This window comes from Entelurus aequoreus, linkage group LG05 (assembly GCF_033978785.1).
Source record: "Entelurus aequoreus isolate RoL-2023_Sb linkage group LG05, RoL_Eaeq_v1.1, whole genome shotgun sequence".
NCBI classification, from domain to species: Eukaryota; Metazoa; Chordata; class Actinopteri; order Syngnathiformes; family Syngnathidae; genus Entelurus; species Entelurus aequoreus.
This window is the reverse complement of record NC_084735.1, coordinates 66,429,179-66,446,092: the sequence shown is the minus strand read 5'-3', so window position 1 is coordinate 66,446,092 and position 16,914 is coordinate 66,429,179. Positions and strand designations below refer to the sequence as shown.

Genomic DNA, 16,914 nt, shown 5'->3' with positions numbered 1-16,914 from the left:
ACACTTCGGATACATTTCTACCATATATGGAGATATCCGCTCACGTCACAATGGTTGGGACAAATTCCAAATGGCTCGTTTGTTGGATGGAGGGCAACATAATTTATAAATATCTCCAACATGCCTCCATGGTTTGATTTCAAATTTCCGGGACTTATGCAGATCCCAAATACACAAAAACAGGTACGAATAGGTAAGAAAATTTCATTTTGCATAACAGGTCCCCTTTAAGACGATGGCAGTACACGTGCAAGGCAAGATTTGACCGGGAATGGAACGCCTACATTTCAGGGTTGCTTGGATGCAGGCGACCAGTGACAGACTTAAGTGGAGCGGGAGAATGCTGATACTTTCCGCACGACCGAGTAACAATCTCCTGCACATGCTAAAGAATCCTTCACTCATCGGGGCTAAGCCCTTCTTCAACGCTAAAACCCGCACCTGTATTCCAGCATGATATAAAACGTGGAGTCCCGTTACGCACCTTTGACCTCCTTTTCATTCCTGAACCAGCGCAGGTCGGCGGCAGGCTTGCTGCCATGAGTCATGCAGGTCAGAGTGATGTGGTCCCCCTCCATGGCGGGCTTAGTAAGGCCGTCGATTTCAGGCTTCTCCGGGACACCTAGAGGATGGACAGAATACATTAACACCGGACTGACATTTACAGTCAACGTTTCCATTTTTTTTTCTTCACTGTGGGCCCTCATCTTCTTTCATCAGGTTCTGATCCTGGGGCCAGACTTTGAACACTTTTCCCCTCAAAGCGACACTACGACATTTTCATTGTATAGATGCATTTCTTAAGTCATAGCTGGATAAGTTTCACTCGACTTGAGTGTTGGAAATGCGTCAGCGCTGCGTGACAGAGTAGACTGTGTGCTCGTGGAGAAGATGTTGATTACGAGACCTTCCTGTAATGACTGCCTTGAGTGCGCCTGCCCTTGTCACCCAGCAATAAGTCAGCCTGCGAGCTGAGCGACTGAAAGCTCCGTCAGTCAGTGACATGGACGCCGGTCTGGCCTTGTCTGTCTCATCCGCCCACGTCTTTCAGCTCCTCTCTCTTCAGTTTGGGCTTCAGTCTTTTCTTTTGTAATATGTCAAAGTCACATGTCTTAGCTCTAGAGCCGCATGCGGCTCTTTAGCGCCACCCTAGTGGCTCTCTGGAGCTTTTTCAAAAATTTATGAAAAATGGAAAAAGATGAGGGGGAAAAAAATATGTTTTGTTTTAATATGGTTTCTGTAGGAGGACAAACATGACACAAACCTCCCTAATTGTTAGAAATCACACTGTTTGTATTAAACATGCTTCACTGATTTGAGTATTTGGCGAGCGCCGTTTTGTCCTACTAATTTTGGCGGTCCTTGAACTCACCCTAGTTTGTTTACATGTACAACTTTCTCCGACTTTCTAGGACGTGTTTTATGCCACTTCTTTTTCTGTCTCATTTTGTCCACCAAACTTTTAATGTTGGATATAGAGAACATACAAATCCTTTATTTATTGAATCAAAGATACTGAAATTCCACGACATAGTGAATTTGCAAACAGCTAAAATTATGCACAAAGCAAACTATAACCTGCTACCCAAGAATATACAACAATTCTTCTCAACAAAAGAGGAGAAATATAATCTTAGAGAAAAATGTAATTTAAAACATTTGTACGCACGTACAACACTTAAGACCTTCAGTATATCAGTATGTGGAATTAAATTATGGAATGGATTAAGCAAAGCAATCAAACAATGTACTAATATGATCCACTTCAAGAAACTCTTCAAACTTAAAGTGTTTACAAAGTACAAAGAAGAAGAACCATGACAAACATTTTCAATTTATTTCATCCATTCATTCATTCATTCTTAAAGTAATCTTACTTATCTCATCATATGAAATATGACTTTCTTCACCAATTATTATTATTAAATTCTTACTATTATTTATTTATTTATTTTTATTGTGATTACATATGGAGTTTATTGTGAAAAAATTGAGAACAGGAAGTGAATAAAAAAAGTTTCAGCAACTGTTATGTAAAGAAAAGGGGTAGGATTAAATAAGCTCTGCTTCTTCCTACTCCTTTTCGAACATGTTGAAAAGAGAAACTGGAAATTGTGATGTATCATGTTGTATGCTTGCATGTTCGAAATAAACTCAAACTCAAACCCTAGTGGCTCTCTGGAGCTTTTTCAAAAATTTATGAAAAATGGAAAAAGATGAGGGGGAAACAAATATTTTTTGTTTTAATATGGTTTCTGTAGGAGGACAAACATGACACAAACCTCCCTAATTGTTAGAAATCACACTGTTCGTATTAAACATGCTTCACTGATTTGAGTATTTGGCGAGCGCCGTTTTGTCCTACTAATTTTGGCGGTCCTTGAACTCACCCTAGTTTGTTTACATGTACAACTTTCTCCGACTTTCTAGGACGTGTTTTATGCCACTTCTTTTTCTGTCTCATTTTGTCCACCAAACTTTTAATGTTGTGCGTGAATGCACAAAGGTGAGTTTTGTTGATGTTATTGACTTGTGTGGAGTGCTAATCGGGCATATTTGGTCAGTGCATGACTGCAAGCTAATCGATGCTAACATGCTATTTAGGCTAGCTATATGTACACATTGCATCATTATGCCTCATTTGTAGGTATATTTGAGGTCATTTAGTTTCCTTTAAGTCCTCTTAATTCAATTTATATCTCATGACACACTATCTGTATGTAATATGGCTTTTAATTTTTTGCGGCTCCAGACAGATTTGTTTTTTGTATTTTTGGTCCAATATGGCTCTTTCAACATTTTGGCTTGCCGACCCCTGTCTTAGTCCCAGGTCCTACTGATCTCAATTTGAGTGGAATTTTTGGGGAAAATATGTCGCACTAAACTAAATTGTGTGTTTAGCTTTTTCTTTGGCTTTTTTTTACTATTACTGGAAGATAAGAAGGCTAAAAAGAAGAATGTGTTACCGTTAGAGGGTTAAAAGAACAAATCAACAAATACAACTTTTGGTAACACTTTAGTATGGGGAACATATTCCCCATTAATTAGTTGATTATTAACATGCAAATTAGAAACATATTGGCTCTTAATGAGTCTTTATTAGGGATGTCCGTTGATATCATTAAAATGTAATATCGGAAATTATCGGTATCGGTTTCAAAATTATTGGTATCGGTTTCAAAAAGTAAAATTTATGACTTTTTAAAACGCGGCTGTGTACACGGACGTAGGGAGAAGCACAGAGCGCCAATAAACCTTAAAGGTACTTCCTTCGCGTGCCGGCCCAGTCACATAATATCTATGGTTTTTCACACACACAAGTGAATGCAACGCATACTTGATCAACACACTGAGGGTAGCCGTATAAACAACTTTAACACTGTTACAAATATGCACCACACTGTGAACCCACACCAAACAAGAATGACAAACACATTTCGGGAGAACATCCGCACCGTAACACAACATAAACACAACAGAACAAATACCCAGAACCCCTTGCAGCACTAACTCTTCCGGGACGCTACAATATACACCCCCGCTACTCCCTACCCCACCACCCCCACCTCAACCCCGCCCACCTCAACTTCCTCATGCTCTCTCAGGGAGAGCATGTCCCAAATTCCAAGCTGCTGTTTTGAGGCATGTTAAAAAAAATAATGCACTTTGTGACTTCAATAATAAATATGGCAGTGCCATGTTGGCATTTTTTTCCATAACTTGAGTTGATTTATTTTGGAAAACCTTGTTACATTGTTTAATGCATCCAGCGGGGCATCACAACAAAATTAGGCATAATAATGTGTTAATTCCACGGCTGTATATATCTGTATCGGTTGATATCGGAATCGGTAATTAAGAGTCGGACAATATCAGAATATCGGATTAAAAAAAGCCATTATCGGACATCTCTAGTCATTATTAAGTACTAATTAATGCGTTATTCTGCATGGCCTTATTATACAACCAGTAAGCCATTAACTAAGAGTCTTTCCTCAATAACCTCAGACTTATTGCTTATTAGTCACCCTAACCCCAACCCTTATATGTTCCCCTAGTGTCCAAATAACTCTAAATTAAGTCTTTGTTACTTACAATATGTTCCCCATACTAAAGTGTTACCAAACTTTTAAACTAAATTGAATAGAAATAGTCCTTCTACCCAAATAAGATGGCTGTTTGTACACATACACACACACACGTGCCCACAGTGCGCACACTCTAAAACTGTTCCCAGAGAAGCGTGTGTGTTATGTCAGGGGCAGTGGCGGGCTGTGCGTTTCCCACCTAGGCCTTCAGTGATGTCCGACTTCAATGATTACCTCTCAAAATACCATCATTTATGTCACCACATGACCATTGCTGGAGAAATACTATACAGAAACACATTTACACCCTACTGCGCATTGAAACACCTCTACAGTGTACAAAACGGGTTATTTTCTGCCGCATTCAAAAATCAATTAAAACACATCAGCAATTAAAAGATGTGTTACTGTCAATATAAAAATTGCAAAAAACATTAAAAGTGAAAACATTTTATATTTGAACTCACAATTAGTAGGACCTATTCGACGGCGTATAAGCCAGTGCTACCCCCCGTCATCGGTTTATTCTAGTGGAAATGGCGAGCATTTCATCTCCAGAACAGCTGAGCTAGCTTCCGGGGTTGGCCGACATCGTCTCACAAGATGTAGTTTCTCTTTAAATATCCTTCTTGAAAATGGCCTTGCAAATATATATCTGCCACCTAATCAACGTTTTGTTGTCCTTCTCTGCTATCCGGGTCTGGCTACGGCGCAACACTTCCTGCTTCCTGCTAAGTTGCAATTTGTGAATGGACACTCACTTTGGAATGACAAGTGAGTATCCAATCACAGTCTCGTTTACATCAGGCTACTTGGATAGGCTACTGTCAACAACTTGTGATCTGATTGGCTATCGCAACTGTCTATCAACTGTATGTGTTCTTAAATTCATTTGCTAACGGTCCCAGTGAGGATCCAATCATAGGACGCGTAAATGACACGTTCAACCTTAGGCCAGCTAGAAGGCCTTACTGACAACAACTCATGATCTGATTGGCTATCGCAATTATCTATTAACTGTATGTGTCCGTTCACTTACAGTGCACGGACGGCCGCATTGTTGATTCCGAAGGCCTCGGGCAGATTTGGTACAGCATAGCAACATAAACTAGCTGAATTCTGATTGGATACAAACTAAAACTAAAAACAACAGCACTGGAAGAAGCATAATATGACATGAAGAGAATATGAATACTTTTAGATATTTGGGGAAAGTAAATTAAAAAATAATTTTATCTTTAATTATGATCATGACTTCTGGTTATGTTAGGCCAGCAGAGAAGGCCTTGCTGGCCCTGATGGCACACCACTGCTCAGGGGTGACTTACGTGTTCCAAGTAGGGTAAGGGCGGGATATAATTCTTACAGCACGGTTTGAAAGTTACCGGCCTCTATGCAACCGCGTAACCATGGCAACAAATCCTTCTAAAATTCTTTAAATTGTTTTTTACATTTCAACAATTTAGTTTTACACTCGTGTAACAGTTAAGAATGTGCAAAATATGTCAATCATGTTCGCACCATGCCTTCGGCATTCAATTTGAGACATTTTTACTATGATAAAAACGTTAGCTATTCCTGTTATTACCTAACAGCAGTAGTTTGCTTATGTTTACACTTCAATGACAATAGTTTGCTTATTTTTACACTTGAATGAGGCATGTCTGCTAATTTTACAATTGCATGACAGTAAATTACTTATTTTTACACTTGAATAACCATAGTTTGCTGATTTTTTACACTTGATGACAGTAGTTTGCTTATTTCTAAACTTGAATGACAGTAGTTTGCTGATGTTTACACTTGAATGGCAATAGCTTGCTTATTTCTGAACTTCAATAACAATAGTTTGCTTATTTTTACACTTAACTGAAAGTAGTCTGCTTATTTTTACACTTTAATAACAGTAAGCTGCTCATTTTCACACTTCAACGACAGTCGTTTGCTTATCACTACACTTGATTGACACTACACTTGAGTTTCACATATTGTTACACTTAAATGACCGTAGTTTGCTTATTTTCATACTTAACTTAAAGTAGTTTGCTTGTTTTTTTACACTTGAATGACATTGTTTCAAATTTTTTTACACTTAAGACAGTATTTCGCTTATTTTTACACTTTAATGAAAGTAGTTCACTTATTTTTACACTTAAATGACAGCAGTTTGCTTAGTTTTACACTTAAATGACCTCCATTTGCTTATTTTTACACTTCAATGACAGTAGTCTGCTTATTTTTTACACTTCAATGACAGTGTTTCACATTTTTTTTTACACTTAAAGGCCTACTGAAACCCACTACTACCGACCGCGCAGTCTGATAGTTTATATATCAATGATGAAATCTTAACATTGCAACACATGCCAATACAGCCGGGTTAACTTATAAAGTGCAATTTTATATTTCCCGCTAAACTTCCGGTTGAAAACGTCTATGTATGTATGTATGCGCGTGACGTCAATGGTTGAAACGGAAGTATTCGGACGCCATTGAATCCAATACAAAAAGCTCTGTTTTCATCTCCAAATTCCACAGTATTCTGGACATCTGTGTTGGTGAATCTGTTGCAATTTGTTTAATGAACAATGAAGACTGCAAAGAAGAAAGTTGTAGGTGGGATCTGTGTATTAGCGGCTGGCTGTAGCAACACAACAAGGAGGACTTTGAGGTGGATAGCAGACGCGCTATCCGACGCTAGCCGCCGACCGCATTGGTGATCGGGTGAAGTCCTTCGTCGCACCGTCGATCGCTGGAACGCAGGTGAGCACGGGTGTTGATGAGCAGATGAGGGCTGGCTGGCGTAGGTGGATAGCTATTGTTTTTAGCATAGCTCTGTGAGGTCCCGTTGCTAAGTTAGCTACAATGGCGTCGTTAGGAACAGCATTGTTAACCTTCGCCAGGCTGGAAAGCATTAACCGTGTATTTACATGTCCATGGTTTAATAGTATTGTTGATTTTCTGTCTATCCTTCCAGTCAGGGGCTTATTTATTTTGTTTTTATATGCAGTTAAGCCCGATGCTATCACGTTAGCTCCGTAGCTAAAGTGTTTCGCCGATGTATTGTCGTGGAGATAAAAGTCACTGTGAATGTCCATTTCGCGTTCTCGACTCTCATTTTCAAGAGGATATAGTATCCGAGGTGGTTTAAAGTACAAATCCGAGATCTACAATAGAAAAAGGAGAGAGTGTGGAATCCAATGAGCCAGCTTATACCTAAGTTACGGTCAGAGCGAAATAAGATGCGTCCTGCACTGCACTCTAGTCCTTCACTCTCACGTGCCTCATCCACGAATCTTTCATCCTCGCTCAAATTAATGGGATAATTGTCGCTTTCTCGGTCCGAATGGCTCTCGCTGCATTGAAAACAATGGGGAAATGTGAGGAGCCTTTCAACCTTTGACGTCACGCTACTTCCGGTACAGGCAAGGGTTTTTTTTATCAGCGACCAAAAGTTGCGAACTTTATCGTCTATGTTCTCTACTAAATTCTTTCAGCAAAAATATGTCAATATCGCGAAATGATCAAGTATGACACATAGAATGGATCTGCTATCCCCGTTTGAATAAAAAAATGTCATTTCAGTAGGCCTTTAAGTCAGTATTTTGCTTATTTTTACACTTGAAAGAAAGTAGCTCACTTATTTTTACACTTAAATGACAGCAGTTTGCTTAGTTTTACACTTGAATGACAGTAGTCTGCTTATTTTTTTACACTTGAATGACAGCAGTTTGCTTAGTTTTACACTTAAATGACATCAGTTTACTTATTTTTACAGTTGAATGACAATAGTTTGCCTATTTTTTACAGATGAATGACACTGGTTTGCTTATGTTTACACTTAACTGAAAGTAGTTTTCTTTTACAATTAAATGACAGTATTTACCTCATTTTTTCACTTGAATCACAGTGTTTGGCTTATTTCTACACTAAAATGGTCGGTAAGTACGCAAAAGAATTATCTTGTATGACTGTCCATTTATTAAAGCTTTGACCCTGTAACAGATTTGTTTTTATTGTCATTATTTCCTTGCGGAATTCAAGATCTTTACATCCAGGAACTGTTGGCTTTTATAGTCTGTATGTACTGTATGTATAATGAAGGGACGTTTTCTAAAGCATGTATGATGAGAAGAAAGCCATTTTAAATGCATTATATTCAACAATATTTCTACAGACCCATAATCAAGGTTAGATTGTGTGTTGGAGTCTAAATTAGAAGACCTCTTTAGTCTTAAAACACTTGTGTGCACCATTAAGTGATGCTCAGTGTTGCAAAAATATTTTTCTCGCTATTCCCGCGGAGCAATCGTATTTAATTTCTGTAATTCTAGGAATGCTTGTTAACAGAGAGAGAAAGAGTCAGCTAATGGGCCTGGAGTGCACAGGCACATCTATTAACATTAGCAGAAACTAATTGGCGAGATAATAAGGCGAGTGGCGAGAAATGAGACAATGTTTGTGCAGGATGATGATCACAAACATTAGTAAAATGGCTGAGCGTGTGGAGGGGGCGCAGCATCACAGTTTGACAGAGAAAACGTGTTTGTCTTCACTACAAACAAACACAGAGAGAAAGTGTCGACAAACATATTTGCGAACCATTTACCTTTGCTTCTTTCCATAAACACTATTAGCATTTTGCTGCGTCGGACGTTTGCTTCGACCGTCAATCAAAGACCACACGAGTGTCTTCCCTGACAATCCCAGTGAATATCCGTCACTTCTTTTCCACTTCATTTAAGTGACTGACTCCACACATTAGCACGCTCTGTAGCTCCGACGAACATTGTCTTGTCTCCATCCAGCGGTAAATTAACTTGATCTGCTTGTTCTCATATGATTTATGCGAAAAGATCATGTTGATTTGGCTGGAACGTGTATATAATAAGTTTATAATGATGCACAGCAACTTGACTACAGGCGATTATTATATCATTCAACACATGTAATGAGGTGTCCATCCATCTATCCTTTTTAATACAGCGTATCCTGTATCAAGGCTGCAAGAAAGCTGGAGCCAATCACAACTCTTCAAAATGGTATTCAGTCCTTCAGAGGGAGATTTGAGTTAATCACTACACTATCAGTAACATAATGAAGTATATATTATACAACAGACCATTTTTGAATGCGTTTTACAAAAATGTAATCCATTTTACTTGTAAAAAAAAAAAAAAGCCCTAACTCAGGGTTGTCAGACTGGTCTTAATTGAGGGCCACTTCGCTTGTAACAGAGAATAATATATTAATTTGCCTAAGCATTTGATTATTATATATATATATATATATATATATTTTAAATACTGTGTAAAAAAAAGTCACCAGAATTTTACTGTCGTAAAAATTTTTTTTTTTTTTTTTTCTGGTAATATATATCACGGTAAATGGAAAAACAGTTGCGCTTAGTCGCCAGAATTTTACTGTAAAATCTATGTTGATTTTTACAACATAATACCGTAAATGCAAAAAAAGTACCACTGTTTCATTTAATCCTGGCAACAGAGCTGCCAGTTGTTTTACCGGTAAAAAAAAATGAGGTACCGTTTTACCATTTGCACTACTAGTGCATGGTAAAAACAACAACTGTAGAGTTTACGGTAAATTCAGCTCAGTTGACTGAATTTTATTAAATTGTTTTATTTACAGTAATATGCTCAGAGAGTATGGGGTATCGGACTGTCTGATTGTGGCGGTCCGCTCCCTGTACGATCAGTGCCAGAGTTTGGTCCGCATTGCCGGCAGTAAGTTGGACCCGTTTCCAGTGAGGGTTGGACTCCGCCAAGGCTGCCCTTTGTCACCGATTCTGTTTATAACTTTTATGGACAGAATTTCTCGGCGCAGTCAGGGCGTTGAGGGGATCTGGTTTGGTGGCTGCAGGATTAGGTCTCTGCTTTTTGCAGATGATGTGGTCCTGATGGCTTCATCTGGCCAGGATCTTCAGCTCTCGCTGGATCGGTTCGCAGCTGAGTGTGAAGCGACTGGGATGAGAATCAGCACCTCCAAATCCGAGTCCATGGTTCTCGCCCGGAAAAGGGTGGAGTGGCATCTCCGGGTTTTGGAGGAGACCCTGCCCCAAGTGTAGGAGTTCAAGTACCTCGGAGTCTTGTTCACGAGTGAGGGAAGAGTGGATCGTGAGATCGACAGGCGGATCGGTGCAGCGTCTTCAGTAATGCGGACGCTGTATCGATCCGTTGTGGCAAAGAAGGAGCTGAGCCGAAAGGCAAAGCTCTCAATTTACCGGTCGATCTACGTTCCCATCCTCACCTATGGTCATGAGCTTTGGGTTATGACCGAAAGGACAAGAACACGGGTACAAGCGGCCGAAATGAGTTTCCTCCGCCGGGTGGCGGGGCTCTCCCTTAGAGATAGGGTGAGAAGTTCTGCCATCCGGGAGGAGCTCAAAGTAAAGCCGCTGCTCCTCCACATGGAAAGGAGCCAGATGAGGTGGTTCGGGCATCTGGTCAGGATGCCACCTGAACGCCTCCCTAGGGAGGTGTTTAGGGCACGTCCGAGGCCACGGGGAAGACCCAGGACACGTTGGGAAGACTATGTCTCCCGGCTGGCCTGGGAACGCCTTGGGATCCCCCAGGAAGAGCTGGACGAAGTGGCTGGGGAGAGGGAAGTCTGGGTTTCCCTGCTTAGGCTGCTGCCCCCGCGACCCGACCTCGGATAAGCGTAAGAAGATGGATGGATGGATGCTGTAAAAACCACAGTAAATCTTACCGTTAAATCTACTATGATTTTTAAAGTTTACCATTTGATGGATAATTTGCTTTGAATTCATAAATCAAGCAGATATTTTGGCATTTATTTTTATTTTAACAAACAAATTGTTTGGAAAGTATAATATTTGTTGCAACATTGGATAATATTAAAGTTGAAAATATATGTCATTTCATGCAGTAAATATATATTTTTGTGTGAAAATGGAAAGAATGAATACATTAAGTAAGAACAGATAAAGCACTGATACATAGACTTAGACTTCCTTTTATTGTCATTCAAATTTGAACTTTACAGTACAGATAACAACAAAATGCTGTAGCATTAGCTCGTTGTAGTGCAGGATAAAAGAGCAATAAGGTGCAGATATAAATAAATAATTTACTGTACAGATAAATATATTGCACTTTTGCATATGCACCCATGTATATGGATGTATGTTATACTGTCTTTATATTCCAGCGAGTTAATACGTGGTATGTATAATATGTATAATACATATTATATCCAGGTGTTTGCAGGCCATATAAAATGATGCGGTGGGCCAGATCTGGTCCCCGGGCCTTGAGGTTGACACCTGTGCCCAACCCTTCAGCGTTTTACAGGCCAAGGGCCCCCAAATCAACAGCGAGAGACGAAGCAGGGACCCTTACATTCATATCTTGTATAACGGTGTGCCTTAAATGAAACTGGTCCTAAAGATAACTTGTTACTCTGCAATACTAAGATATTAAAATATTACGGTTTAGTGCCACAAATCGCTAGGTGGCAACTAGAGCACTAATCGCTAGCGATCTTAAATGCTTACATAGATATAATAATATATTTGTGAGTTAGCATGCTAACTTTTTTAGCTAATTTCGCAGGCGTACACCTCACAGTCGTACAAATTGGTACTTGACATTAATTGATTGATTGAGACTTTTATTAGTAGGTTGCACAGTGAAGTACATATTCCGTACAATTGACCACGAAATGGTAACACCCGAATAAGTTTTTCAACTTGTTTAAGTCGGGGTCCACTTAAATTGATTCATGATACAGATATATACTATCAGATATATACTATCATCATAATACAGTCATCACACAAGATAATCACATCGAACTATTTACATTATTTACAATCAGGGGTGTGGAGGGGGGGGGGGGGGTAGGATATGGACAGCAAATAGTGGACATAGAGAGAGATAGAGAGAGCGAGAGAGAGAGAGAGGGAGAGAGAGAGAGAGAGAGAGAGAGAGAGAGAGAGAGAGAGATCAGAAGGCATAAGAAAAAGTATCTGCATTTGATTGTTTACATTTGATTATTAGCAAGGGTGTTAGTTTAGGGTTGTAGCTGCCTGGAGGTGAACTTTTATTGCGGTTTTGAAGGAGGATAGAGATGCCCTTTCTTTTATACCTGTTGGGAGCGCATTCCACATTGATGTGGCATAGAAAGAAAATTAGTTAAGACCTTTGTTAGTTCGGAATCTGGGTTTAACGTGGTTAGTGGAGCTCCCCTGGTGTTGTGGTTATGGCGGTCATTTACGTTAAGGAAGTAGTTTGACATGTACTTCGGTATCAGGGAGGTGTAGCGGATTTTATAGACTAGGCTCAGTGCAAGTTGTTTTACTCTGTCCTCCACCCTGAGCCAGCCCACTTTGGAGAAGTGGGTAGGAGTGAGGTGGGATCTGGGGTGGAGGTCTAGAAGTAATCTGACTAGCTTGTTCTGGGATGTTTGGAGTTTAGATTTGAGGGTTATGGAGGTGCTAGGGTACCAGGAGGTGCATGCGTAATCGAAAAAGGGTTGAACGAGAGTTCCCTCCAGAATCCTCACGGTGCTTTTGTTGACTAGAGAGGAGATTCTGTAGAGAAATCTCGTTTGTTGGTTAACCTTTTTGATTACCTTGGTTGCCATTTTATCACAGGAAAGGTTAGCCACTAGAATGGAATGCTAACTGTTAGCATGCTAACCTTTTTAGCTAATTTTACAGGCTTTTTCAGCAAATTTTTGCTGATACGCGCCTATGAGTCTAATATTTTGTTCATCAACGCAATCTACTTGTTAGCATTTCAGTTCAGCTTCAGTTTTTTAGTATTCACACGCAATTCTCTCCAAAACCACATCTTCTACTTATTCATACATGTTTTGGTTTTTTTAAAACCTACAAGGTAGAGTAAGTAATGTGGTGTGGCCACGCCACTGCCATTTGTAAACTACACTACAGTGTGTTGTGTCAAAGTTTATGCATGTTTTAAATTTGTCAAAAAATTGTGTGGGAACATAAAAATATATATATATATATATATATATATATATATATATATATATATATATATATATATATATATATATATATATACAGTATATATATATATATATATATATATATATATATATATATATATATATATATATATATATATACACACACAGTGCCCTCCAAACGTATTGGAACAGTGAGTCCAATTCGTTTATTTTTGTTGTAGACTGAAAACATTTGGGTTTGACATCAAAAGATGATATGGGACAAGAGATCAACATTCCAGCCTCATTTCCAGGTATTTACATCTGGATCTGATACACAACTTAGAAGATAGCACCTTTTGTCTGAACCTACTCATTTTTCATGAGAGCAAAAGTATTGGAACATGTGACTGACAGGTGTGTTTTGTTGCCCAGGTGTCTCCAAATTACATTGATTATTCAAACAATAAATAGCACTGAATGTCTGAGCTCAGTTTCAGATTGGGTAGGATAGGTTTTGCCTGTGCGGACTGCATTTAGAGGTGGAACCAACATGAAAACCAGAGAGCTGTCTATGGGTGAAAAAGAAGCAATTGTGAATCTGAGAGAAGATGGACAATCAATCAGAGCCATTGCACAAACATTGGCCATAGCCAGTACAACCATTTGGAATGTCCTGAAGAAGAAAAAAACCACTGGTGTACTGAGCAACAGACGTGGAAGAGGTAGACCAAGGAAAACATCAGGAGTTGATGACAAAAACATTGTGAGAGCTATAAAGAACAACTGTTGGTGACCTCAGCAACGACCTCCAAAGGGCAGGAGTGAAGGTATCACAATATAATGTTGGCAGAAGACTTCATGGACAGAAATACTGAGGCTACAAGAATGCAAAAGTTTGGTGATTTCAATGGCTCACAGGCTTGAAAGCAGATGATTTGCAACTAAACTTGAAGTCTTATTCACTTTAATCTATTTTAAGTTTATATGTTCCAATACTTTTGCTCACCTAAAAATGTTGTGTTCCATTACAAATAATGCTATCTTCTAAGTTGTGCATCAGATCCAGATTTAAATACCTGGAAATAAAAGCTGAAATGTTGATCTCTTGTCTCAAATTCATCTTTTGATGTCAAACCCAAATGTTTTCAGTCTACAACAAAAATAAAGGAACTGGCCTCATTGTTCCAATACTTTTGGAGGGCACTGTATATATATATATATATATATATATATATATATATATATATTCCGCTCTACTCCGGTATTGAGCACTGTATAACGGATAAACCACAAAAATGTCAACTATATAAATAAATACATATATAAAGTCTTATCAACCATTCCCCTCACGTCTTTCCCTTTTATGTGTGTTCTAAATGGTCAAAAACTGCTAGTACGAGGCGGTTACCAATGCAGCTAATTGGGATCCGAACTATTTTGATTAATACGCTCAAAAAAACCATCCAAAAACATCAACACTGTTTTATATACATGCTGTATGTAATGTAGTAACAAGCACTCATTGATGATACTTACCGAGAACTGTCAGGTAAGCTCTGGCCATTCTGACGGGCATGGTGAAAAGGGAACAGGTGTACATGCCCTCGTCAGACAGCGTGACGTTGTTGATGCTGATGGTCAACTCCGAGAACGACGCGCGGACCAGCTCGATCCTGTTGTCCCTCAGAGCTGGACGGAAACACAAACGAGAGAGAAAAGTTAGACAAAGGCATGCAGGGTATTGCCTTGGCACATAGTTTTACTTATATGAAGATGTCATCACCACAGTAGTGGAAATCAATGCAGCAATAAGAGGCCGAGAAAAAGGTCTAATGAGACTTTGGCAAGACGAGGGAACTGAAATGGATTGGCTGAGATTAGATGGTTTGTTGAAAGATGTTTGATTGTCCTCAAACTAGATGATGTGCATGACTTCCAAACCACACAATGAGGCGAGGTCATCAAGTTCTCCATAAAGTCATACATGCAACATAGCATAATTCATTTCACATATACAACAATCGTGCATCTGTGCTACTGTATAGTGGGGCTGTTTGTCATACAGTGGCGCCGGAAAGTATTCACAGCGCTTCACTTTTTCAACATTTTGTTATGTTATAGCCTCATTCCAAAATGGAATAAATTCTTTTTTGTCCTCAAAATATTTTTTTTATTTTTGCAAATGTATTAAAACTTAAAAACTAAACAAATCACATGTACATAAAAGTATTTACAGTCTTTGCTCAATACTTTGTTGAGCAATTACAGCCTCAAGTCTTTTTGAATACGATGCCACAACCTTGGCACACCTATCTTTGGGCAGTTTCGCCCATTCCTCTTTGCAGAACCTCTCAAGCTCGATCAGGTTGGACGGGACGCGCTGGTTTTCATCCAGGATGTCTCTGTATATTGCTGCATTCATCTTTCCCCTTATCCTGACTAGTCTCCCAGTTCCTGCCACTGAAAAAACATCCCAGCAGCATGATGCTGCCACCACCGTGCTTCACCTGGCCTGGTGGTGAGCGGTGCCTGTTTTCCTCCAAACATAACGCCTGACATTCACGCCAAAGATTTCAATCTTTGTCTCATCAAACCAGAGAATTCTATTTCTCATAGTCTGAGAGTATTTCAGGCGCATGTTGGCAATTTTTTTTTAATAATAAATGGTTTCCGTCTGGCCACTCTACCATACAGGCCTGATTGGTGGATTGCTGCAGAGATGGTTGTCTTTCCGGAAGATTCTCCTCTCTACACAGAGTAATGCTGTAGCTCTGACACAGTGACCTTAGGGTTCTTGGTCACCTCCCTGACTAGACTAAGACGAATGCAGCAATATACAGACACATCCTGGATGAAAACCAACACTTCCCATCCAACCTGATGGAGCTTGAGAGGTGTTGCAAAGAGGAATGGTCGAAACTGCCCACAGATAGGTGTGCCAAGCTTGTGGCATCGTATTAAAACATACTTGATGCTATAATTGCTGCCAAAGATGCATCAAAAAAGTATTGCGCAAAGGCTGTGAATACTTGTATACATGTGATTTTTTTAGATTTTCATTTTATTAATGTCATTATGGGGTATTGTGTGTAGAATTTTGGGAACTAAAAATGTTTTATTCCATTTTGCAATAAGGCTGTAACTTAACAAAATGCGGAAAAAGTGAAGCACTGTGAATACTTTCCGGATGCACTGTATATTATGAGCATTTAGTTGGCAGCTGGAAAAGGCTTCGGTTTACCAACGACACTAATGAGGACAAGTCGTATAGAAACATGAATATTGTAATGTAATATTCAGCCTGCTAATCGTTTTGTAATTGTGGCCTTGACCAGAACATGTTCTAAAATCATTTACACAATATTTCAGCCAGCCAGAAAAAAATCCCCCCGGTCCCATATTCCTCAACTGATGTACCAGCATTTCTTAAAGTGAACATATCACAGAATAACATTACAAAACATCTCTGACAAACAGGGATGGGTACCTTTCGCATTTGAATCGATACCGGTCATCAACGGTACCAATTTTTGCTACTTTTGTGTGTGTTGATGCGGTAAAAAAATAAAACATGGCTCCATGTACTGCTTTCTTATTCCGTCTGGAAACGTTGTGCTTATTAGAGGCATTTAGGGCAATTAAGTTAAAAACAAATGAGCAAAGGAGGATGAAGTAAAAATGAAGACCAATTAAATTTTTTTCAAAAGTATTAAATTATAAATGAAAGTGAAGCAAAACCTTTACATTAACATTACAAAGTACAGTACAAGGAAACGAGCTGGTTATGCAAGTTAAGCTACTGCAAATTAAAATACAAAGCTAATGTATTCTTATACAGTAGGCTTTTTAACCCTTGTGTGGTGTTCGG

General features: G+C 39.2%; 1 protein-coding gene across 5 annotated transcripts in view; it reads right to left on the bottom strand.

The window, feature by feature from the left end:
• The window catches only part of cadm2a (cell adhesion molecule 2a), a 599,539-nt gene that overhangs the window by 88,939 nt on the left and 493,686 nt on the right, over positions 1-16,914 (bottom strand). For all 5 annotated transcript variants that reach the window (XM_062048684.1, XM_062048685.1, XM_062048686.1 and 2 more), the window contains exons 3-4: positions 14,583-14,735; positions 485-622 (exon numbers count right to left, since the gene is read on the bottom strand). In XM_062048684.1, coding sequence (XP_061904668.1) covers positions 485-622; positions 14,583-14,735 — 291 coding nt within the window. The remainder of the gene's footprint in view (positions 1-484; positions 623-14,582; positions 14,736-16,914) is intronic.